At 35.3% G+C, this 24,954-nt stretch overlaps 1 protein-coding gene across 1 annotated transcript in view; it reads right to left on the reverse strand.

Annotated features, from left to right (window-relative positions):
- Positions 1 to 202: 202 nt before the first annotated feature.
- The window catches only part of LOC121428466, a 40,977-nt gene continuing 16,225 nt past the window's right edge, over positions 203 to 24,954 (reverse strand). The window contains exons 6-16 of the mRNA XM_041625093.1: positions 22,732 to 22,844; positions 19,579 to 20,590; positions 17,790 to 17,903; positions 16,005 to 16,136; positions 13,578 to 13,660; positions 10,925 to 11,010; positions 9,604 to 9,701; positions 8,278 to 8,369; positions 7,046 to 7,117; positions 6,410 to 6,480; positions 203 to 3,923 (exon numbers count right to left, since the gene is read on the reverse strand). Of these exons, the coding sequence (XP_041481027.1) occupies positions 3,640 to 3,923; positions 6,410 to 6,480; positions 7,046 to 7,117; positions 8,278 to 8,369; positions 9,604 to 9,701; positions 10,925 to 11,010; positions 13,578 to 13,660; positions 16,005 to 16,136; positions 17,790 to 17,903; positions 19,579 to 20,590; positions 22,732 to 22,844 (2,157 nt within the window). The 3' untranslated portion in view covers positions 203 to 3,639. The remainder of the gene's footprint in view (positions 3,924 to 6,409; positions 6,481 to 7,045; positions 7,118 to 8,277; positions 8,370 to 9,603; positions 9,702 to 10,924; positions 11,011 to 13,577; positions 13,661 to 16,004; positions 16,137 to 17,789; positions 17,904 to 19,578; positions 20,591 to 22,731; positions 22,845 to 24,954) is intronic.

Genomic DNA, 24,954 nt, shown 5'->3' on the forward strand with positions numbered 1-24,954 from the left:
ATCATAAGAAAATATTTTAAGATAGTCAAAACTGTGAAGTAGAGTATGAAGAAGTAAAGCATCTTATAGCTTGTTTTTTATATAAAATGTTGATTATAGTTTTCATGAATATATTTTGTGTTAATTGCAATTAAGAATTTTGTGTATATTCCTGTAGAAAAGAAACTAAGACAATATATAAACTACACATCATCCCCACAGATAGTCTTATAGATCACATTTATTATCATACAAAAAAGATTTGCACATGATTTGATGATATAATACAAGCAAATAAACATAATTATAATTTAAAGAATATAATTAATTTCTAAAACATACATGTAAGCCATTAGATGTTACTCTTCACTTCTATTCAATTAGAATTATATGGGAATTTCTCGTTCACTTTTTATGCAGTCAAAACAAAGTCGAGATCAACAAGTTTATGAATCATAATATCTTAATATAAATGAATATCTCTACAAGCTAATCACATAATTTTAAGCTTTAGCTTGCGTGTTTGAAATCAAATGAATAAATTATGCACTAATTATCCTAACACTTCAGCTATTGTTGACTTTTGGTCATACAGATAACCTTGCATAAGTCAAACTTCTATTGGTTGAATATTTGCCCAAGTCAATTTTTTTTTAGATCAGATTAAAGCAAGACATTGTTCAGTATTTAATATCAATATTCATTTTCTTGGTAGAATTTCTCCTTCATGGTAGGTTGAACAAATTCCTGCGGTACCAAAAGAGTTGACTGAGGCAAAGTTATCTGTAATTTTAGGCTGTATTTTATGATTAATAAAATAATGAAAATGTATCACACACTGATTATCCTAATTTCACCTGTGTTTTTTGTGTGCCTGTGTAATAAATTTCGAAAGCTAAAGGCAACCAAAGAGCAAACTTCGCAGTGGAATGTTTTTTCAATATATTTCCACAGCAAAATAAAGTGAACTCACAGTACAACGTAAGATGGAACTTCAACAATAGGAGTTTCCATTGAAAATCTGAAAGCACTAATTCTTCTAAAAAAATACATTGTATTCTAACAGATATGATACACTTATGGTATCTTCAAATTTGCATAGTAATTTTTGACACAAAACATTTATTTCAGTAATAAAGCATCTTCAAGGTGAAAAACATGATAATAAAAATCTGGATGGATTTTCAAAATTAGCACACACTAATTAAATTTTAATAAAATCACACAAAATATTGCTATTGATAATCACTGTATAAGATTAAATCCACATCATATTCAGACGAGTCATACATGTATATTAAAGCCTATGTGATATACAAATTTCATCTTATAATAAAACCTTGACTGAAATCTGAATAAAAACCCCATTGAATTTCCTCCACCATTTTAATAATTCAAAAACTCTTTCAAAAGCCACGGCAATTGCAAATTAAACCCCTCACTTATATATATTTCAGGAATTAATAAGGCCACTATAAACCGATTTCAGCTATGGTTAATCACAAGGATGTACGTATGAAATGCTCTCAAGAGAATGAATTTCAATTTTGTTTTAAATTAATCTTTGAAACTTTCTTGCAGGTGGAACGACTGCTGATGCAGCAAGTATAAGAATTAAAGCTCATCCAGACATGTGCGACAAAGCTTTAAGCCCTACATCATATTTGTGGACAAAATTCAATGTCATATAATATGTCACAACATCGTCAAAGGGGCAACCAATTAAATCCTTTGACAAATGAAAACAAGTATGACCCATATAATCAGCCAAAAGTCACGCAGGCAGACTTATAGTGTTTAGTGTTTTTAGGAACAAGTTAAAGATCGATTTACTGAAGAAAATGAATGCCTATGGTGATATCTTGTCTAACTTTATAAATTGTATTCTTCCCACAATTATCTATGCAAAAATAGAGCTCTGCTTATTTTCTTTATTTTTTCCTCTTTTCGAATTTCAGATTATTATACTTTAGGTCTGATAGAATTTGTTGGCATTCTGCATTTCACATTTTTGTTACTATTTAGTGTATCTTTTGTAAATATGTATATCTTTACTTTGGTTATTTACTCCAATTTTTTGTTTGCTTGTTTTATAATGTTTTAAATGATTGCTTATGTAAGTTTATTACTTTCTGGTGGCCTATGGCCCACAAGCTAAGCTTCTTAGTAGGTCACCACGTTTCATTTCCATCTATTCTCATGGGTGTTACTAATGTTCCATTAAAAGTAGTGCATGTATTATGAATATTATCCTGGAATTATTTACTTTTGTTCTTTGCTACTTACTTGTATCGCAATGATTTACTGTTGTTGTTGTTTAATATTTTCAGTTTTGGTTTGGATTTCAAAGCACTGGTGGCAGTGTATCCATACTGTAACACTGTGGCAAGATATAAATTTTGCCTAAGATTCACTTTCATCCCCTGATTTCATCCACCATAACTACTCCACCTGCTTTAATATCCTTTCATTTGGATGATTAAAGGCCATTATCATCCATATTCATATCCACAATGTGCTGCACTCAACCCAGGTGAGGTATATGGGTACCTGGCAGGAATTTATTCCTTGAAACGCAGCGCGCGTAACAGCTGCACTGCTGAAGCCAGGGTAATTATGCTGCATATACTGTAGAGTGCTTAGAGACTTCTGACAAAGTAAGTATTAGGCACTATATAAGCAAGTATAATTATTATATTTAGTATTTGGTTAATTCTCATTGGGCTCAATTATCAAGTTTAAACTTCACATGATTAAAATTCATCTACAACTAGGAGCCTGTGTCATAACGGAATTTAAATCAATCATGGAAATAATTACCATGGTAGCAAGGAATCAGCATGCTATCGCAAGCAAGGTTATCATGGTGGTTTATGGAAAAGTTACCCTAACTTTAAGGCTTTAAGAAACGAACCCCAATTTGTCATGTCCCATCTTGTAATATTTTTCTAATAACTAGTTCTGCTCATCCTGTTTAATTCAATGTACTTGAATTAATTTTCAATGTACTTGGATTAATCTCCAATGTACTTGGATTAATTTTCAATGTACTTGGATTAATTTTCAATGTACTTGGATTATTCTTCAATGTACTTGGATTAATTTTCAATGTACTTGGATTATTCTTCAATGTACTTGGATTAATTTTCAATGTACTTGAATTAATTTTCAATGTGCTTGAATATTTTCAACGTACTTGGATTAATTTTCAATGTACCTGAATTAATTTTAAATGTACTTGAATTAATTTCATTGTACTTGGATTAATTTTCAATGTACTTGGATTAATTTTCATTTCAGCTGTAATAAATTGGACAGTAGACCAAGTCATGACTAGCCCACACATCAATTAGCCCAAATGTCAGTTACTAATGATTATACATGTACATGGATCAAAAGGATGATGATGGTATGTAATTAGACAAAGAAAGCATGATGAGGTGGGTAGTGTCAGTGATGCAGCCAACTAACAAGTGCTTCAATCCAATAATAACAATATAACTTACTGAAACTTGTCTGCCTATTTTACGCACCTACTATTCCTCAAGAGTCTGAGAATTTCACTCACTACATAATTCAAACACTTTTATTGCTTATGCGGGTGTATCATTGTCTTTAATGGCAATGGGACTGTCGCACTATTACTTTCTATCAAAATACTCACAGAGCACCATTCAGAATTTCACCAGGATCAAGTCCCAAAGCAGATATTGCCGATATCGGCCTGTCACCCTCTGCGACCTTTGACCTTGGCGAGATGGCAGAGCTGGGAGACTTGGCCGAGGATAACGTGGATCTGGTGGAGCCCGAGGACTTGGTCCTCATCTTACCCCCTTTCTTCTTTTTCTTCTTCTTGCCATTGCCTTTCTTCATGGACTGTTCTAGTTTCTCAGCCTCCATGCGAGCCCTCTCCTCTTGGATGGCAATCTGAGTCTCTGCCCTCCCTGAAAAAAAAAATGCATCGTAATTATAAACTTGTCACATACCGCAAGCCGTCACAAACTAAAACAAATAAATCCCACAGAGGTGTGATTTATTTGGCAACTGAATGTTTCAGCTCATAAAACAATAACAATTGGAATCTTTCAGGTCAGACTGGAATGGCAAGAGCTTCAAAGGCCAAATGGTCAAGATATCAGCTCCCCCTGATAAAACAGTTGCACCATTAAAATCAACTCATCACATGTTGCAAATTTTCAATAACACACACAGAGATCCTACCAAGCTGTGGTTTCTATGGCAACTGAGAACCAGTCAGTTTCTGTCAGTTTCAGTACAGGATATCTGAAAGTACACTTCAGATTACACGGTATCTCTTCCTAGCATACACATGTAATAAAGCAATATTGACTAGCCTCGGGGCAATACGACACATATCGCCCAAACTAGATTTATATCAATTTATATCAATTTAGTGAGGGCGATATATGTCCTTTCGCCCCCAGGCCAGTCAATATTGCTATTATTAACTGAATCAGACATCTAGAGCAAAAATCATTAAAATTTAGATATTTTACTTTTTTAGAATGAGAATCTGTTTTCTCATGTTGAGCAGACTGGGCCTCTAAACTTTACCATTGTGACGTAATTGAAATGACGCGTCCCTGGCCTAGGGACGCAGTATCCAGCGTTGTCTTAACTTGATTACCATTATCACGTATAGCGCTGCGTGGTTCAAGGACACGTACTAGAACGTGTAGAATACCCGGAAGTTAATTAGCGCTGCCTTTTATTCCCCGCTACATTTCCACGCATTTTCTAATTGACTTTCCTGAGCGGGCAATAAATTGGTCCCTTGGATAAACTATTGGAATTTTATTGACCGGCTATTTGATCCCAGTCTTAAGCAGGCAACAATGTTTCAAAGTTGCCCTGCTCAGATGTCTGATACTGTTAATAATAAACAATACCTGGACTTCAGAAAAAATGAAAGTAAAAATGTGACAAATAGCTTAAAGGCTCGCTATCCAGGACCAAAATCCAGTTGAAACCAATTAGAGCAAAACCAATTGAAACCAGTTGGCCAACTGGTTTCGGTAGGGAAATTGGAACAACTGGTTCCAATTGACAACCAGTTGCCAACTGGTTCCAGTTAAAACCAATTGGGCAAGTTGGCTATTGGTTTTAATTGGTTTTCAATTGGTTCCAGTTGTTCCAATTTCCCTATTAAAACCAGTTGAATCCAATTGGAGGCAACTGGTTTCAATTGGTTCCAGTTGAAACCAATTGGAGGCAAATGGTTTTCAACTGGAACCAGTTGAAGCGAATTGGTTTCCAACTGGATCCAATTGGAACTTCCAGTTGGAATGAACTTAATTAGCATTTGCACTAACTATTGCTCATGCCAACACAGAAGCAGTGTTATTTGTCTATTAATACCAATGTAAAGGGCATTGATAAAATACTTTCTTATGTATATATTCATATCGGAGTTCTTCAAATATATGTATTTTTATTTGATGTAATTTGGTAACAGTTAGTGGTGTACTAATTATCTTTGAATCCGTTTTGATTATAATCTATAACATTTATGAACATGGTTTTCACTGCTAAGTATTGGAAACACTTATCTGAAAAAGTGTGGATCTTCAAATGGAAAAAAATTAAATAGATACATTGTAAATTATGATGAATCTCATAAAACATTAATCTGTGCACACTGGCAGAAAATATGCAAATTAACTGGTTTCAATTGGATCCAGTTGGGTAACTGGAAAATTTCCAATTGGTAACCAATTGGAAATCATTTCCAGTTACCCAACTGGATCCAGTTAGGATTTCCAGTTAACCAACTGGTTCCAATTAGAATTCAGTTACCCATCTTTCCAGTTAGAAGTCATCTCCAGTTGTCCAACTGGTTCCAGTTAGGATTTCCAGTTACCCAACTGGTTCCAGTTAGAAATCATTTCCAGTTGGAAGTCATTTCCAGTTACCCAACTGGTTCCAGTTAGGATTTCCAGTTACCCAACTGGTTCCAGTTAGAAATCATTTCCAGTTGGAAGTCATATCGATTTACCCAACTGGTTCCAGTTAGGATTTCCAGTTGCCCAACTGGTTCCAGTTAGGATTTCCAGTTGCCCAACTGGTTTCAATTGGTTTCAACTGAAAATTGTTAAATTCCAGTTAAAACCAATTGAAACCAGTTGGAAATCCAACTGGTTTCAATTGGATTTTGGTCCTGGGATATACACAGTGCCTATGAGTACATAGGGCAGACCACAAAGATACCCACCCAGTGCAGTGCAAATAATATCTGAACAGGGGATGAGATGGAATCACTGATCGACCACAAAGGGCTTGTTTCATAAAGAAATTCGACTGAAATTGCAATTAAGGTTCATACATTCTCAAAGTAACAAAGGTTCATTGGCTAATCAAATCAAAGTTTGCATAATTCCTTATGAAACTGGTCTCTGATCTCTCTACTTACTTAATGCATTCTCAGCTATCTGATAATTCCTATACGTTTCTCCAAGCCAGGCTTCGGGCTTACTCAGCAAACTGGTTCGAAAATAAAGAAAAATATTCAAACAGTCAGGACCCCCACCACATGTGCATATTTTGTATAGTTCATCCAATTGTGTAAAGTAACTTGCAAAATCATATGTTTGAAATAAATCTATATTCATGATTCACTCAATAAGCTTTTAAGAAAGTTTGGAACATATTTTTGGAATAAATGTATATCATACAAATACATGAAATGCATGAAATATTCTAAATTGTATTTGACATTATTTCCTGCTTTATCAACACATTTAAATGGACAGATTAAGATACCTTGCTTTCTTTAAGATGTATCGGGTGTATTTAACTGATTATTGACTGATTTATGTCTAAGGGTATTCCATTCTTAATATAAGATAGTAGAGATAAGAAAATTAGTTAGCACCTAACATGATTTTGCTAATGCTTGAATGCAATTCAACGGATGTATTAAACTCAAATTTTGTTGTCACTGAGGAATGTATTCATAATTTTAAATTTGCAACAATTATGGATTTTCCAAGTGTTCGGCAGCTCCATAAATAAGTATAGCTTCAGAAAAGATAACATTTCAACTTACTTGAGCGAGACATTGCTCGGCAACTGCTCTAGGCAATCATTGATACTCTTCTCATCTGGAGCAACAAGACCCCTGAAAATAAAACAAATAATCACAAAAACATTAAAAAAATTATAATACAAATTGATCATGATGGTGTTTTTAAAACAAACCATACAAGATACAATATCAGAGAAATATATAATTGGTAACAAATCAATTAAACATACATAAATACAAAATGAAATTTGGGAGACTGCAAAAGACCGAAAGGTCTTGACGAGACAGACCTGAATGCCATCATGGCAATACATACATACATACATTAATAATCAAGATAATAATAAAATGCAGCAGGGCAAATCTTTAAAATATCCCACCTTCTGAATTTCAAACCCCCATTCTCTTCATTCTGAGTTCACTTCAAGATAGTTTGACAGCATTATGGCTTTTCACAAGAAAACAGAGACAAATACTTTAAGGAAGGTCCTTCATATAGCGTCGTGGTGTAGCGGTTCTGACTCTCGCCTTGTAATCAGAGGGTCGTGTGTTCGAATCCCACCATGGCCTAGCGTCCTTTGGCAAGGCGTTAATCCACACTTTGCCACTCTTCACCCAGGTGTTAAATGGGTACCCGGTAGGATGTGAAAGCCTATATGTAGTATGCCTAGCAATTGAGTCTTGGAACTCTTGTTGGAATGCTCCCCAGGGAGTGGAGAAGGTGCATACATTGTATGCGGGCATGCAAGGATCCGATGACCGGGGTAATAATATGTCTGTAAAGCGCTTAGAGACGTCGTTCCGATGTATTAAGCGTTATATAAATGCGGAATATTATTATTATATATAGGGGCTTGGGTGTATACAGATACTTCATGAAATTAACAAAACGTAGAAGTAAGCAAATTATTGGTTGATACATATGAAATAAAGACTTAAAAAAAGTAAAGTCAGGGAAAAACTGGATAAAAAAAAGACCAATACCAATTTAAGCTATTGGTAAATACATGAAGAAGCAAAGGTAGAAAGCAAGGAAAACAGAAGTATAATGCAGAAATATTCAAATGGAAAGAAAAAGAATTATAACAAATAATAGACCTTGAAATATTGAAATATCAATGAAGTAGCATCTCTTGTAGAAGTATCAGAAACAGATATATCAAAAGTTCATGTTGAAAAATAATGAAGACATGAACAGCAGTTTGGGTATTAGTAACAATGACATATTTGACGAGCAGGAATGAGTCACTTACTTTTTCAATGCTTTATAGGTGACCTTGACTCCACTTTTGGTTAGGTGTCGATGTAAATTAAATACTTCTTCCTCTCTCATACTCTTAGGATACTGTCATCATAAAAATAAATAATATAGCATGGAAGATATAGGCATGAATTTACAAAGGTGGTTTTGAAAACCCATGGTTGAATCCATGGATTATGTAGATTTCCGGTATAAATTACGCTTAATTTAGCGTGTATAGGGGGCATGTATAAAAAATTTCCAATGCTGATGCGCGCTTTTGTCACAGTGCGCCAAATTGACACCAGTTGCCGTGGTTATTCACGCTATTTTATTCATGAGTCCACTCTTCAGACGATGGACTCATGAATAAAATAGCGTAAATGGTAACAGGCGTCAATTTGGCGCACTGTGACAAAAGCATGTATCAGCGCTGGACATTTTTTATACACGTGCCCGATACGCCCTAAATTAAGCGTACTTTATACAGGAAATCTACATAGACTTTGGATTCAACCGTGGGTTTTCAAAACCACGTTTGTGAATTCGGGCCATAGGGTAAAACAATGAAATAGTGACAACCATCTGTACAGCATCAACCATCAGGGGACCATTCAATAATACTTATTACAATAACAAATTCACAATAACAGTTTTAAGCTACTGAAATCATTCAATTTGATTGGCTGATAGTAAACTTGTTATAGAAATTGTGCATTTGTTATTAACACAGGTCGTTATGAAACAGAACCTAAAAATGCATTTAAGAACTCTCCACTTCCTTGACATTCTGCTCATCAGCATGATTATCATTAGCAGTAATGATAAAAAAAATTAATCACTCTTTGGCCCGTATTCTGATCGCAGGTTTAACTTAGACTCAGGTTTAAAGTTGTGGTTTAAGTATGGATAGCCAATTGTTACGTGTACATAAATCACTAATGGTAGAGATGTCATATTTCAGCTCATTTGGCTCTAAAATCATTCATAATTGTCTATGAAGGATAAATAGATTATTGTCTTCACATTGATGAATCGGGAAAGAGAACAGTAAACATAAGAAAAGATCAACTGAATAAAAGATGTTGATACTTTTGGCTTCCCGTACTTAAACCACAACTTTAAACCTGAGTTTAAGTTAAACCCGACTTCAGAATATGGGTCTTTTGAGCTTACAAACTCTCCCTTTAATTTGAGGAACAAAATGCATCCAGAAACAACCCACATTGTACAGATCGAGGCAACAAGATACCGCACCCAACTGGTAAAATTTGTTAATGCATGGCCAATAGAGGGCCATCATCCATTGCATTGATCTACTGTGAATAATTTGACAAACCTCATCAATACTGTCACTATCTGATCCTTTGCCATCATTCTGCTGTCCCTTTCCTGCCAATGTCCTGCCTACAGGCATCCTGTCATCCACTGCTACAACTAAACACGATAGAAAAGGAAGAAGTATACATGATGAAAATCAATTTTTTTATTGTTAAAAAAAGACATGAAATGAAATACTCCAAAAATTTTGTTTGCCCAACTGAACGTGGGCCCAGCAGCTGCTGTGCAGCGCCAAATCAACAAGGCTCTACCCCTTTAAACATTGAATACCTAACAGGGTAGCAGCAACTCCCATCTTTTAACGTCTTTTGGTCTGACACGGCTGGGGTTTGAACCCCCGACCTCCTGGTTGTGAGACAGACGCTCCACCAACTGAGCCAACACACCGGTGGTTAGGCTACTACATATCAGGCTAATATGACATTGGTAGTCCTGCAAAAAACGTGAACAGATAAAAAACAAGTCCTGATAATGACATTGAAATGTGAAAGAAACTGAAAGTGACTTGGAAAGTGCTGATCAGGATGCACTAGTGAAGAGGTGTATGATGTAAGATTTTAAAACCATCAAAATACTCCGAAATCAACTATTTTGCTGGGAGCCATGTGCACCGTGTGCAAAAGGAATATTTTTGACTACACACATATTTGTGGCCAGCATATGGAGCATTGTGGCCCAGTGGATTAGTCTCCAGACTCTGAAACAGAGGGTTGTGGGTTCGAATCCCAGTCACGGCGTAATTTCCTTCAGCAAGAAATTTATCCACATTTTGCTGCACTCAACCCAGGTGAGGTGAATGGGTACCTGGTAGGATTCTTCCTTGAACGCTTTAGCGCCTGTTAATATGGCGGCTTAGCTACAGCCGGGGTAATAATAAGTATCAAAGCGCAATAGGGTATATGCACATAGTAACTGCGCTATATAAATGGACATATTATTATTATTTAAAAAGCACCAACATGTATGAATGTGCCAGCTATAGGCTACATCCTTGAACCTGATTGATAAATTAATAGCAATAACAATAGTATTAATAATTATCAATATCCCAGGGAGAAAAAAAAACACAATATAACATCTCCTAATCTGCCATATTCTCCCAACCCTAGTATTGGCAGGACCAACAGCCTATTAACTACAGTTACACCAAGACATGCCATCATTCCAAACTGATTGATGGCATGTCAATGAAAATAACGTAGTAGTTCTGATTGGGCTGGAGTAAGTTTGGTTGGTGTGATGATAAAATATATTGAATTCAATTTGAAAAAGACATGGTGACGGCTCCCAAATGTGACAGACCATGGGAAATAACTTACTTTGCTTTCCATATGTCTTAGTCTTCTTCAAAGACCCATCTTTCAGTGCCCTTACTGCCTCACGATTCCTCTGGATTTCAGCTTTGCTGCAAAAGACAGACATATAGAACAAATACATGTAATTTCCAAAAATTTTCATGTACATTTAATTATGATAGTTACAGTAGGTAATTATGAATCTGAACTAACATAACACTCCACATGGACTGGCCTTACTATACAGCTATAATTTGAATGCTTGTTAGATGTGTTTGGATAAATGATGGCCCGATATCAAAGGCAGGTTGCACTGAAAATCACTCATAAAATGCATTGAATATGCACTAGTAACATTTTTATCTAAGAGGACACTAGGGCCAGTCCGTATGGAGTGATATGTCAGTTCTGGGGAGCATTAAAGAAAACCTTTTGAACACGATAGCTTTTGCAAAAATAGAAAAATAAAAGAAACAGATCAACAAAATTTTGAGAAATATTGAATAAATAAGAGAGTTATGAGCATTTGAAGTTTAGATCATCATTGTTATGTAGATCCTCCCATTGGCAATGCGACAAGGATGTGTGATGTCATATGTGAACAAATTTGCCATTACATTTGTATATATTTCACTTTAACTGCCTCTATTATTACATTTATCAGTAGATCACATATTTTTCTATAGGAGGGCATGTAGAAAAGAATATATTATGGAGTTTGTATCACCATAACAAAGATAAAAAAAACAGACATTTTGGGGGTATTTTATAATCCATCAAGGGGAAAGTTGTTCACACTTGACATCACACATCTTTGTTGGATTGCCAATTGGAGGATCTCCATACCATTAGTGATTGCAATATTCAAACGCTCATAACTTTCTCATTATTTGTCCAAATTTTCTCGAACTTTCTTTGATTTTATTCTTTGATTTTTTTTCGTTTCCACACAAGTCCACTTGTTCAAAAGGTTTCATTTCCCTTTAATTAATATTTTATCATCTGACAGGTACATGTACCATAGTAACAGCCCTACACAGACAATCAAAATCAAGCGAAGGATAGGATTTGTCAGATGGCAAATGCTGAAGAAACACTCTCTTGGGGCATTTCATAAAAGTTATAAGAATAACATATTTACAATAACAGTTAAAAGCTACAGAAATCCTTCAATCTGATTGGTCAATTGTAAATTGTGTATTAAAATGCGGATTTGTTATTGCAACAAGTCTGTATGAAACACTCTTTAGATTCATATATTGCTTTTAAAGGTCAGCTGGTTTTTTATTACCCATCTAAATTCATCTGCCATGGGCACTCTCCTTTTATATTATTTCATATCATATTTTTCTATGATAAATAACACAGAAATGTTATTTATCATTCAGAATCATCCACATTGTCATGAAATACTTTACCACAAATAAACCAATCTATCAGATAAATGTTCATGGAAATGTTTTCCCCATAACATTACTGTCTTATCTTATATAGTCCATACAGATAAATGCCAGTTGTAGTAACGACCTAAAAATGTGTTCGAACAGAATCCAATAAAATTTACACCCAAGTGTTTGTATGCATGAATAAAAGTAAGTGACAAATGACTCTTGGAAAAAAAATGTGTAATTTCTGAGAAATGTACAATATAAGCACAGAATTCCATAAAATGTTGAGTATTTTTCCAAGTAATATTAAAACACTGTTCCACATGTGCCTTTTTGTGTGAGTGATTATCAGAATTATTGATTTTCAGCGAAAATTTCACAATTTCACAAAGATAAGTTTATTTCAATGTACCAGATCTAGATCTATGAAAATTGATTTTAAAGACTTTCTCATGGAATAATTGTTTGCTCCGACTACTTCATTTACCTTTAAAATAGATGGAAGCCATTCCATCATGACCTGATAGGTGATTCATAAACCAGGTCAAATTCACCCCAGAAAATGTTGATTTGAATCAAACAAACATAACTGACATTTCATGAAAATCAGATGTAAAATAAGAAAGTTATGACATTTTAAAGTTTCACTTGTTTTTTTACAAAACAGTGATATGCACAATTAATGAGACAGTCAATGATGTCCTTCACTCACTATTTTTTTGTTTTTATTGTTTGAATTATACAATATTTCATTTTTTCATTTTTTACAGATTTGACAATAAGGACCAACTTGACTAAACCATATAGTATTAAACAATGCTAATTCCACATGTTCAGAGAGGAATTAATCATTGTTTCACTTGACAATAAGAAAATTAGAATATTTCATATTTCATATAATAAAATACAAAAGAAATAGTGATTGGATGATGTCATCAGTCTTCTTATTTGCATACCGGCAGGGATGTGAATATAACTGCTTTGTGAAATTGAGCAAAATTTCAAATGTCACAACTTTCTTATTTTATATCCGATTTTGATAAAATATTCAGTATTATACTTGTTGGATTTTACTCTCTTTATTAAAATCAACTTTTTGTTGAAGTGGACTTGTCCTTTAAGAATGACTCTACACTCAACTGGTAACCCTTCTTTTGACATATCTTTACCATACCACATCACTAACTTAAGAACATATTCCAGTTGTGCGTAAAGTAACAGGTACATGTAACCTAATGAAACACCCACCAGGTATAAAGCAAGGTAGTTAAAGATGATTAAACTTTTACCTTTTCCTGACAGTAGGAACAAGAGCCTTGTTAGAATTGCTGTACATCTGTGCTGATGGGGATGAGCTTCGTCTCATAGGCTTCTGTTCCAAAATGAAAACAAGAATAAATGAGTTTATTTAAAACTAGAACTATCGCTGAATGTGATTTTAACCCCCCCCCCTCCCCTTTCACCGTTACCATGGCAGCATTTCCCAACACATGGAAAAAATATGTCTTGCCATCTTTACCCCAAGACCTATGAGTGAGCAAAATATCATGAGAAGTGACTAAAAACCGATGAGGTATATTGATCTGCAAGATTTTTGCCTAAATGCTGACATATAATATCACGGTTCCCACAGAAATTTGAAAACAGAATTCCATGACTTTTCCATGACCAAATTTCTGACTTTCCATGACTTGCTTTCTGGCACGGTTTCCAAAATCAGACACATTATGATGGCCTCCATAACCTCCCCTCACGGCCATCCATTCCACCCACTACCTTACTCATGACATGTACATCTACATGTATTATCATTGGTACATGTATATGGTCTGTTTCTGACCAGGGCACAGTACCATTTTCGTTTCACCAACCTCAAGATTCAAAGTTGTCTTGAACACAAACTCATGTAATTTCTTGAACTGACAGATTTCCATGAACTATTTCCAAATTTTCAGAGCATAGCATGCAGATCTTGTCACAAAAGTGAACTATACAATAGATGTTAATGTCAAATTTTCCAGGCATATTGAAATTAGGATCTCGAATTTACCTTTACTACAAAACTTCCACATAAAAGTCGTGGAATTCTGTTTTCAAATTTCTGGGGGAACCCTGAATTATATGAAGATGAAACACTTTACATATGTCACACATGAGCCAATTATTACAAAAGAGTGACATTCAAGTTTTACAATAAGGTGACATGAAAAAAAAGGCTAACAAAGACATCCTCATCCTAAAAATTGTCAACATACATGTAGTGCTGCATTTCACTCTACATTACAAAAAATGAGGCCATTTGTGATACAACTTGAGGACACCAGTTAAATTAACAAGTGTATTTCTCTATATGCTCCAAAATAATGAGGATATCTTGAAAATTGGACATTTGATGTCTATTTTGGTATTTCATTAAACTTCATTTTCAAGTAACTTTCCAGAGAGGACACATTATTTAACGCTAAAATAGCAATTGAAACATCTTGTGTAACTAAGAGATTCAGAACCTTTTGAATGTATTGTGTTCTGATAGCCATGCTGGTAATGCTTGATCAGTTGTGACTTGATATGTCAACTAATTGCCATGAATGTTGGGTAAAATTGTACAAAACTTGAAATTTCAATTTTCTAAAAACAACTAAGAACGCAAAACTGGTTACAAAATGTGACATATATATTAAAAATACATTGATTAATTGGCATCTTATATCACTGCAAATAAGATGAAATTTTCTGCCGGAAGTAACACTTCTTTGACATGACTGGATAATGATGATACCTGAAAGAAATCTCTCCATGATGCTCAAAATGACACAATTTAAACAAAATTGAGTCATTTTGAGCATCTGGCATACAGTATTGAGAAGTGCGGTGTATCCGTATGCTGTGAGTGATAGAAACTCTACATAATGCTTGCTACCACCCCTGTGCATGTACCATATTATGATGCTAGCCACCACCCATGTACCAGCACCCCTATGCACCAGCATGCCTGCTCACCACAAGACCCAAAACCACTACCAACAAAACAGAATGTATGCAGACTTCATGACTGTAGACCACATACATGTAACATTGAAAAGCTCTGGAGGCATTAAGGGATGCCACACCCTTCCAGCTTTCCACTAGAAACTATGTCCAAAGGGTTTTGTAGAATTTGGGATGTCACAAAACTGGGAAAAATGGAAATTATGAACACCAATTTATGATAATTAAGTATGAGAGAACTTTGCGAGACACGACAAAACGGAAAGCTACCATAGCCATAAGATAAATGCAATTCCATGACTTTTCCATGACTTTTCACAAATTTCCTGACTTTCCAGAACCACAAATTTTTCCAGGATTTTCCATGACCTTGGGAACCCTGAATATATTATTACCATGGCAACACAAGTTCGGACACATGCAAAAATATGTCCTGCACAGCTTTACAATGTACCTCAAGACCAACGTGTTAGCTGAATTTAATGAGAAATGGTTGAAAATGGGAAGATATGGGTGGACGCTAATCATAACATCCGATTTTATTTTTCTCCTTTGCATGACTTTCATGTATAAGTTTTTGTGAAAATTAACTCACATGTGATCTAAACATGCCCTGAATGTTTCTAATGCAAACATACACAATCGTAAGTATTGGATATATTTGAAAATGATATTGAAATTGGAAAAGTAATGAATTGAATTGAAATTTGTATGTCCATTATATATACCTTTGGTGGGTCTGAGTTGACAAAAGAAGAGTGAGGACGAGGTTTAACCCTGTTTGGACTCTTTCCTCTAGCGCAATTGTGAGGGCTCACTTCAGCTTTAGCTTTGAAGACAGCGGACTTTGGTCTGGCTCTCTGATGAGTAGGAAATGATGGAGAGAGAGAGAGAGAGAGAGAAAAGATACATGTAGAGAGATAGACAGAAAAAGCGATAAATGCATAAAAAGGAGAGAGTAGAGAATAAAGAGATAGAGGAATGGACAGAGAACATACAGAGAGATCAAGATATATAGAGAAATATGATAAAATAAAAATGTTTGACAGTCATCCTTCCAAATCAATATTAAACCATATTTGAGTGGACTACAATGGATGCCCTTGAAGAATGCCATCATTCAGTAAATTACTTTTTCACTTTCTAGGCACAATGAGATTTTTTTTAAATGCCTGTCTAATAAATTTTCCATAAAATATACAATTTTATACAATTGAATGGCAATCATCATGAAGATGAGATTGAGATGGATTTGAAATAACAGAAAAACAAAGAGATTTTAATCTATAGCTTGACAGATTGACATACTTCTTCAAGTAATTATCGTTTAAGTTCTTTTAATTACACATTATGCCTGATAATCTATCTCCAGGGACAAATTTACAAAAGCTCCTCTCGATGTTTGTTATGGTATTAAGTTGGGAGACTGTCTGGGATACATGCTTTCAATTAAGTAAGTAATTCAGTCTGACTTTATCTACTCCTTATATGTAATTTCCAAGAATTATTGTACTGCACTTTGGACATGAAGAGTAACCTGTGATAAGAATGTGGCTCACAGTGCTTCAATTAAATTGTGCATAGAGAGCATGAGAGTGCATTGTAAGAAACTAAAAGTCGATCTTAGATCCCCAAATCAATCGACAGTCTTGAAATCGATTAATATAAAAACAATTAATTGATATTTACAACCAATCTTTCAACTGCAATTGAATTTGTAATCCATTTCATGCAATATCTCCTTACAAGGAAATCCATCCTTGGTCATAAAATGTTGTGTTGGAATGAAGAAAAAATAAATTTTACAGAAAGGTGACAGTTTGAAAGAAATCAGATAAGCAACGAGAAAGTTATGGCTGCTTTAAAATTGAAATCCCTTTTAAGGCTATATAGATTACAAATTGGCAACTGGGTATTATTATGACAAGGGGCAAGAACAACATTCCCATAGGCCATGTACTTAATTATCTGGGTTTTGTGGTTTTCTCTTAAGTACCCATTCCCCTGGGAAAGTAATCTAAATATAACCCCAGTAGTATATTGTTTTATGTCCTCATGAAAGAAAATATAATTTGAAGTAAAACTTTTGAACAAAATTACATTTTAGCAATTTTATATTATTGGGGTACATTCCCCTGGGAAAGTAATCTAAATATAACCCCAGTAGTATATTGTTTTATGTCCTCATGAAAGAAAATATAATTTGAAGTAAAACTTTTGAACAAAATTACATTTTAGCAATTTTATATTATTGGGGTACATGGAAGAGTAGTCCTTGCCTTACACCACTATAACATGACATATGCGACCAATTTGAAGTCTCCATGGGTATAGTGATTACCATTATTTCAAAAATTCATAACTTTCTTATCGTTTGCCTGATATTGTTAAAAATTTCACCTATCACCTTGTCTGATTTTTCTTTTTCCTCTAAAAAAAAGTTTTTATTGGGGTTGGATTCCCCTTTAAGTACAATCCACTATGACTATTCTGGTCAAGTTCGTTGGTCTTACCTGTGAGGCTGCGAATGCAGAGGATGTCTTGTTTAATTCTTGGGGATCAGGGTCATCTAAATCTTGATACGATCCTAACCGTGATGTTGGCCTTGCAATCTGCTGCTCAATAAACTGTGAACAAATTAAAGAATAAAAAGAAAAAGAAAAATAATTAAGAATGATACAAACAGGGAAAATAAAGAATGAAATAGGTATCAAAAGAGGAACAATAGAAAGAGAGAGATAAAGACACAGTGACAGAATAAAAGAATGAAGTAAAACAGGGGAAAAGGAAGAAAGAATAAAGAATGTAATGATTTAACTACATACATGTACATAGACCTATTAAAAAAAGTACAATCAAATACATGTAGTTTACAAACATATTCTGCATCCTCTATACATGTAGAGCTGTAGTATACTCATTTAGATCTACGTATACACAGTCGTATCAAGCACATGGCCATACTATGGAGCATGTTTTCTTTTATCAGAAAATTCAACTTCAACAGAAACCTTAAAAGTATTCAACTATAGAGAGATTAAAGCTATAATTACATCTATGTGTCATGAATATTGAAGAAGTATTACTAACACTAGTTTTCCATAGAAATGTTTACTAAAATCATTCTTAAAGTCTAGGATTAACTAAGCTTTTAATACATGTAAAAGAATACCAATGACTCCTGTTTTTAGAGAGTGCACATGACCCAGTAAAGGTGCATATGAGCAAAATTTGAATGATAACAAATTAGGTTTTGTTATTAATTGCAATTTTCAACAAGATAGTCAGTACGTAAAAAAAGTGAGCACATGCAACAACAACAGTGGTCTTAACAAGTGATTGCAAACCTTGTGTTACTGAGCACTGATCGTACTTATAAATTGTTCTGAGTGTGCTTGAAAATTTTAATAAAACTCTCAATAATAAAAAACATCTCTTTGGTAAATTCTGGGTAAGAGACCGATGAAGGGAGAAGCTTAGCTTTAATGGAGCCAACCTCAGTACCCTGTGAATGTACGTCATTGCCACTTGCAACACAGCACAATTGTGTGAAACAGCTGCAAGTATTGTTTGGTGTGACATGCTTAATGCTCTAAACTGGGACATGATGAACAGAGTTTGATTGTGAATACTGATATATATAGCCTACCGTACTGTACTCATATTGTTATCCATACCATAGCTTAATCAGAAACGAACTATACTTTAACCTGCAGAGTGTTTAATATCAAGATTCAAAATACTTTCATTACAAAAAAAATATACACGTAAATGTATATATATATACTCATACAAGAATAAATGTAGAATTTGCTTTGCCAAGGCACAAAGATTATTTTCATAATTAAGCCCAAAGATCCATGCAGTTATTTCATATGATGGTTTCCTAACAGCCTTTATATATTACATTCAGTCTTTTGGATGAAGAAAACTATTAAAAATATATTATATGACCATTTATTTACACTTATTTCGGCAGATTATTAGATGAGCATGCGCCTATGAATGTTTTAACAGATAAATAGCGCAATAGAAATGCTGTGGATCATCATCATTTGCAAGATTGATTCTAGGTTCTTGAAATATATCCATTATCCATAATCATTGCATCATGTGCAGCAAACTTATAAAGAAGAAGTCTTGAAGGGTGCATTCAATAGCAAATCAAGGGCCTTACAGCATAACAGGTACAATCTATTTTCTTATATAAGCCTAACAAGAAGCCTATGGAAAACCATGAGCAGAAAGTTGGAACTACTGTAATTGCAATCATGCAGATTATCTATATAATTGAATACTTACAGATTTCTTTTCCATGGTTGGCCTGTTCACGTGGGTACCCTCTGATCCACCGGGTTCTTCCCATCCTCTGCGAGGACCTCTGGACGATGTAGGCCTCGATACTTTGACCTGTGAGGGCGGTGTTTGGAAGTAAGACACTTCCTTGGTTTCCATGGATACCCCTTCATCACCAAACTCAATCACCTTGGTTGTCAGTGTCCTGGTGGGTGTATTCTGCCGATGGTACATGCTCTTCTTCTTGGCCTGTATCGCCTTCTCATAGTAGTTTGTCTTTGAGGACGATGAGGACACCTGGACAGTTCGGACAATGTCTGACTGTGGCACTTCTCGCGTTGCTTTGGTCGAGTCACCAGTCACCTCCTGGGCTTCAGAGACACTCAATTTTGACATCATGGTTTCTACCTCTTGTTTGTTCCTCGATTTGCTCAAATTATCAAGCAACTGGCTTATTCCATTATTGTTTATTGCATCCAATATGTCATCATTTGTAACGTTTAGTGCGTCCATGCGCTCTCTGTTTGAATGATCTTCACCAAAGCCATGATCCGAGCGCCTTAAAGAATATGAGTTTTCGTTTGCCGATTCTTGGCTGCCTTTGGAACCAGCAGATGAAGGTCTCTTTTTCTGTACAATAGACTTACGGGTACCTGTATTCTTTAAAGCACTCCGTGGTCTCTGGACCTTACTAACAGAAGGGGGACTAGGTTTATGAGAAGATGCACAATCTCTAGGTGTGATATCAAAAGTCACGTTCCTCTCTTCAACAAATTTCACTGACTGTTTCCCTTTCCGAGATGAACGCACATCCACATCTACCTCTTCACTATAAAATTCATCTACCCTATTTGGGGTAATGGTAGAATCCAGTCCCTGTGGTGTGACAGGGTGGGTGTGGACTGGACTATTCTGTTGAGAGGTAATGTATTGAGCCGTTAGTTGGGTGGATACATCGCTTGTAACACTCTGGACCTCAATGTCAGGAGAGAGCTGAGGAGATGGTGCACCTGATGATCTATCAAATGAAACAAAAATCAAGAATCACTGATTCCTGAACTCTTTATTTCTTTCGGGATCAGGCAAGTAAATATCATTAACATAATAGACATATACATATAAATAGATTAGTGAATTACTGATTAACACTCCCCCCAGAAATACAGAACAAAATCAAACACAATAACAGCGAGCAAAGGGTTAAAAAGGATTACTTTTTAATTTTCTTAACTGATCAGGAGAAACTTTCTGGCCCAAATTCACAAAGGTGGTTTTAAAAACCCACGGTTGAATCCATGGTTTATGCAGATTCCTGTATAAATTACGCTTAATTTAGTGTGTATCGGGCATGTGTATAAAAATGTCCAATGCTAATGTGTGCTTTTGTCACATTGCGCCAAATTTACAACCTGTTAGCGTGGCTGTACATGTATATGTAGTGCGGGTTATAATTGAGCAAGGTGCCACACGAAAAAGGAGAAATTTTCATATAGTGCTTCTAGACCAATTTTTACGCTGAATATGAATATATGAGGTAACCAGGCTGTATTCTGAAAATTAACCTGTGAGAGCGCTTTTTTCAAAATGGCCGCCAAATTTTCAGAACATTTGAATTTTTGTACATAAATTTTGACATGGGCATTCCATTGCCACAAAATTAGTGTCATATGAAAGACAGATATATTTCCTACAATTTGGTACCATTTAGAGGGGATAAGTAGGTCATTTGGCTGAGATTTTAAGTAGAAAACTGCATTTTTTGTCATTTTTTTCCCAAAAATTGAAAATTTTGCAAATACATGATTTTACATAATTCTAGGAAAAATGAATCAATTACCTTGAAATGTTCCAGAAAACTTTATTGATATACTATTATCATGTGGATGAAATTCCAACTCTGTATCATCTTTCTTAGCAAATCTATAAGGTATCAAACTTGAATACTTAAATTTCAGAAATGTCGCTTTTTCTATGCATTTCCATAGACTAATACGTATAACGTGTGTAATATGTACAATGTATAGTAAAATTAAATGCAATTATCTCCGTTCGTTAATCACTTGGATAGTTAACAATAGGCATTTCTCTATCAGCTACATAAAACAAACGTTGGCACATCAAGGCCTAACACTCTCATGGGGTGGGGGTGTCGAAGCCCCCCCTCCCCCTTGTCTATATCATGTTGTTGTATATTGCCTATTTATCGGAAAATCACCATTTTTTAAGCACCTATTGAGGCAAAAGGCATTTCTGCTATACAGTACAGCCACTTTAATTACTTTGAAAGCACTTGGAGAGGAAAGAGTAGGCTTTGTTCTACCAGCTACATCCAAAGAAGTGGCACATCAGAGCCTACCCCTCTCGGGGGGGGGGGGGGGGGCTTTTGCTCAATATTGCATATTTATTTCAAAATTCAAAATTTGGGACCTTTTGAAAAAAAGCGCCCTCACGGGTTAATTTTCAGGATACAGCCTGGTTACCTCATATATTCATATTCAGCGTAAAAAACTGGTCTAGAAGCACTATATGGAAATTTCTCCTTTTTCATGTGGCACCTTGCTCAATTATAACCCGTACTAATGCTATTTTATTCATGAGTCCACTGCTTGAAGAGTAAAATCATGAATAAAAAAAATAGACTCATGAATAAAATAGCGTGGATAACACGACAACAGTCGTCCATATGGCGCACTGTGACTAAAGCGCACATCAGCATTGGACACATTTACAGAGGAAATCTGCATAAACCATGGACTCAACCGTGGGTTTTCAAAACCACCTTTGTGAATTTGGGTCTCTGTGTCTCAGTGCCATATAAGATAAAGAGAAAACAGAGATCTATCATCTTACAATCAATCACAAGTCTTTATATTCGTACACAATTTAAGTTGATATCACTTTTATGATTGCTATCCATTGTGAGATTGATTTATTTCAAACAGGCATATTAAAGATAAAAAGTTTTAATCCAATTTAGAATAACACTTCAATGGGATAATACCTACCATGCCTTTAATATTAAAAAAATATTGACCAATTACTTTTAAAAATTTATAATTAATTTTTAAAGATTTCAAAATCTGCAAAAATCTTCTGATCAAAATCAGATTGGTGGACATCTAATCAATGGTTGCACAATGTATCAATGTGTAATCATACCTATCTTCATCAGTGGAATATTCCTCTTCCCCTTCAGCATCAGGTATAGTCATGGACAGTTTCAACGGCTCGGGGGTAGGTCTGCGCAGCAAGGGCGGAGGGACATGGGTAGGCTATCAAATAAAAATCATATGTTTCAAAATATTGAAATGAATTGCACAAGTATAACAAGATTTTAAACTTGCTTGAATCAGTGTGATCATCAAATGAGAAAAAGAAGATAAATATTGAAATATTGAAGTTACCCTTGGCTACACAAGTACTTGCAAAATAAAGAAAAATGTAGGCCTATTGTTTTAATTTCATTTTTAACAAATTATGAAAAGTTGTTCAATGATTCTTGTTATTACAGGCCTCAAAACTTTATTTCGGAGGGGCAATTGGGGCCAGTTAATGAGAGATGCCGTTTCAAATAGGTCAGGTAGAGGAGGGAGGGCACCAAGGCCAGACAGTAAAGGACTAAAGTCAATTATAAAGGGGCCTAGAGTCAACCTACCATTGAAGGACCACCTACCTCAAAGCATTACCGTATATCAAACCTGGGGCCTGTTGCATAAAGAATACCATTTTGGTGACCTTGCCATCCAATGGTAACTGTCTTAAAATCCTTGATTTTGATTGGCTGATGAGCATTGTTACGACGGTAGTTAACATTGGATGGCTAAAAAAACATACTAGTAACTCTTATGCAACAGGGCCCAGAATAGGCAAAAACATAATCTTCAATGTTTAATTTTGCATAACGGCTCTGCACACCTCGCAACTGATCCCAATCCGATTTTTGGGAACAAATCGCATTTTGCTCAATTTCTGAAAATGCGAATGGAGAGGTTTTTTTTTATTTAACTCATTGAGTGCTTCGTGCACGCTACGTATCCTACTATAACATGCCACACTCGTGCTCGCACGCCTACTATTGATTGCTTTGTGCTTGCATTGTTTCCTACCCTCGCCTGCTTCGTGCATGACTGCGCACATTCGGAATTACAATCATTGTTACGCCGTTTTGCATTGTATTGCGCATGGCATGCACGCCGTAATTAGCACTATTGTGTGCAGTGCGAACTCTGCTTTCTGACAGATCAACTTACTCACGCGGCTTACATTCGACCTTTTCGAGTATTTCTACATTTTTTACAAGATATGGCTCCGCCTCTGAGAGGGAAGAGACCTAGCCTAGGTTTTTTGATCCATACAAAACACTCCACAAAATGGAAGTACTTGATACAACTCATATTTTAGTGGTAAAGATAATAACCAATCCATATAATGAGGACATAAGGGGTATGAGAAATTTCCTACAACTTTTCTACACAATATTTTGTGGATAAGCTAATCGTTAGAGAGTTTCAAGCAATTGTAATCATGACTATTGAAAGGAGTGTATACGACTCGCGATCCCAAAATCAATGTGGCACAGGGGGGGGGGGGGTTTGTGGCTGGCACAGGGGATTAGCATCGGATTAGCACTGTGGCGTTGGGTTAGTAGTGTGCGTGGCATGTTAAGAGTTAAGGTTCAAATTAACTGTAGGAATACTGAAATAGCAATTTTGGGTGATTGCAAGCCTTTATTTTGGAGTAAAGGCCAAATTTATTCAACTCGTCGTGAATCGTACGATTACTATGACATCGTTATGACAAGATATTCAGTTCGCTTTTTCTCTAACAAGGATGGTTGCATAGTCATCTATAGATTTGAACATAAAAAGTATTCATACAATGATGTAGAGCTTTGAACAGTATTATGTTCCATGTTTCAATATCCGCATCGATTTTTACTGATTTATTCCAAAATCGGGTCGCACACAAATCGTAAATCTGTGATTCCAAGAGATTTAATTCAGGCAAAGTCGCCTGTATGATGAATTGCTCAAAGTAGCATTCATGAGAAAAGGATACCACAGAAAAAACATAGAGTATAGATTTTGATCAAAAGAACAAGGGTGTACCAGCCATTAATAGGGCACAATCATTATACTAAATTTTGTATTTTCATCATATCAGATAAATGCCCCCTTTTGGAAGTCAAGATGGAAATACATTCTTTTGAAGCAATAACTTCTTTCTCTTTTTCTTATGGGAGGGGTGGGGGAGGTTAAGACGTTCTTAAATGAGGTCCTTTTGGAAATAATTCTGCAATATGAAATCAACAAACTTGGTTAACTGACCATTGCTGGGACTGATGTCATATGGATGACGACAGGATGTATATTGAACACTATG

This window comes from Lytechinus variegatus, chromosome 15 (genome assembly GCF_018143015.1).
Source record: "Lytechinus variegatus isolate NC3 chromosome 15, Lvar_3.0, whole genome shotgun sequence".
Taxonomy (NCBI): Eukaryota; Metazoa; Echinodermata; class Echinoidea; order Temnopleuroida; family Toxopneustidae; genus Lytechinus; species Lytechinus variegatus.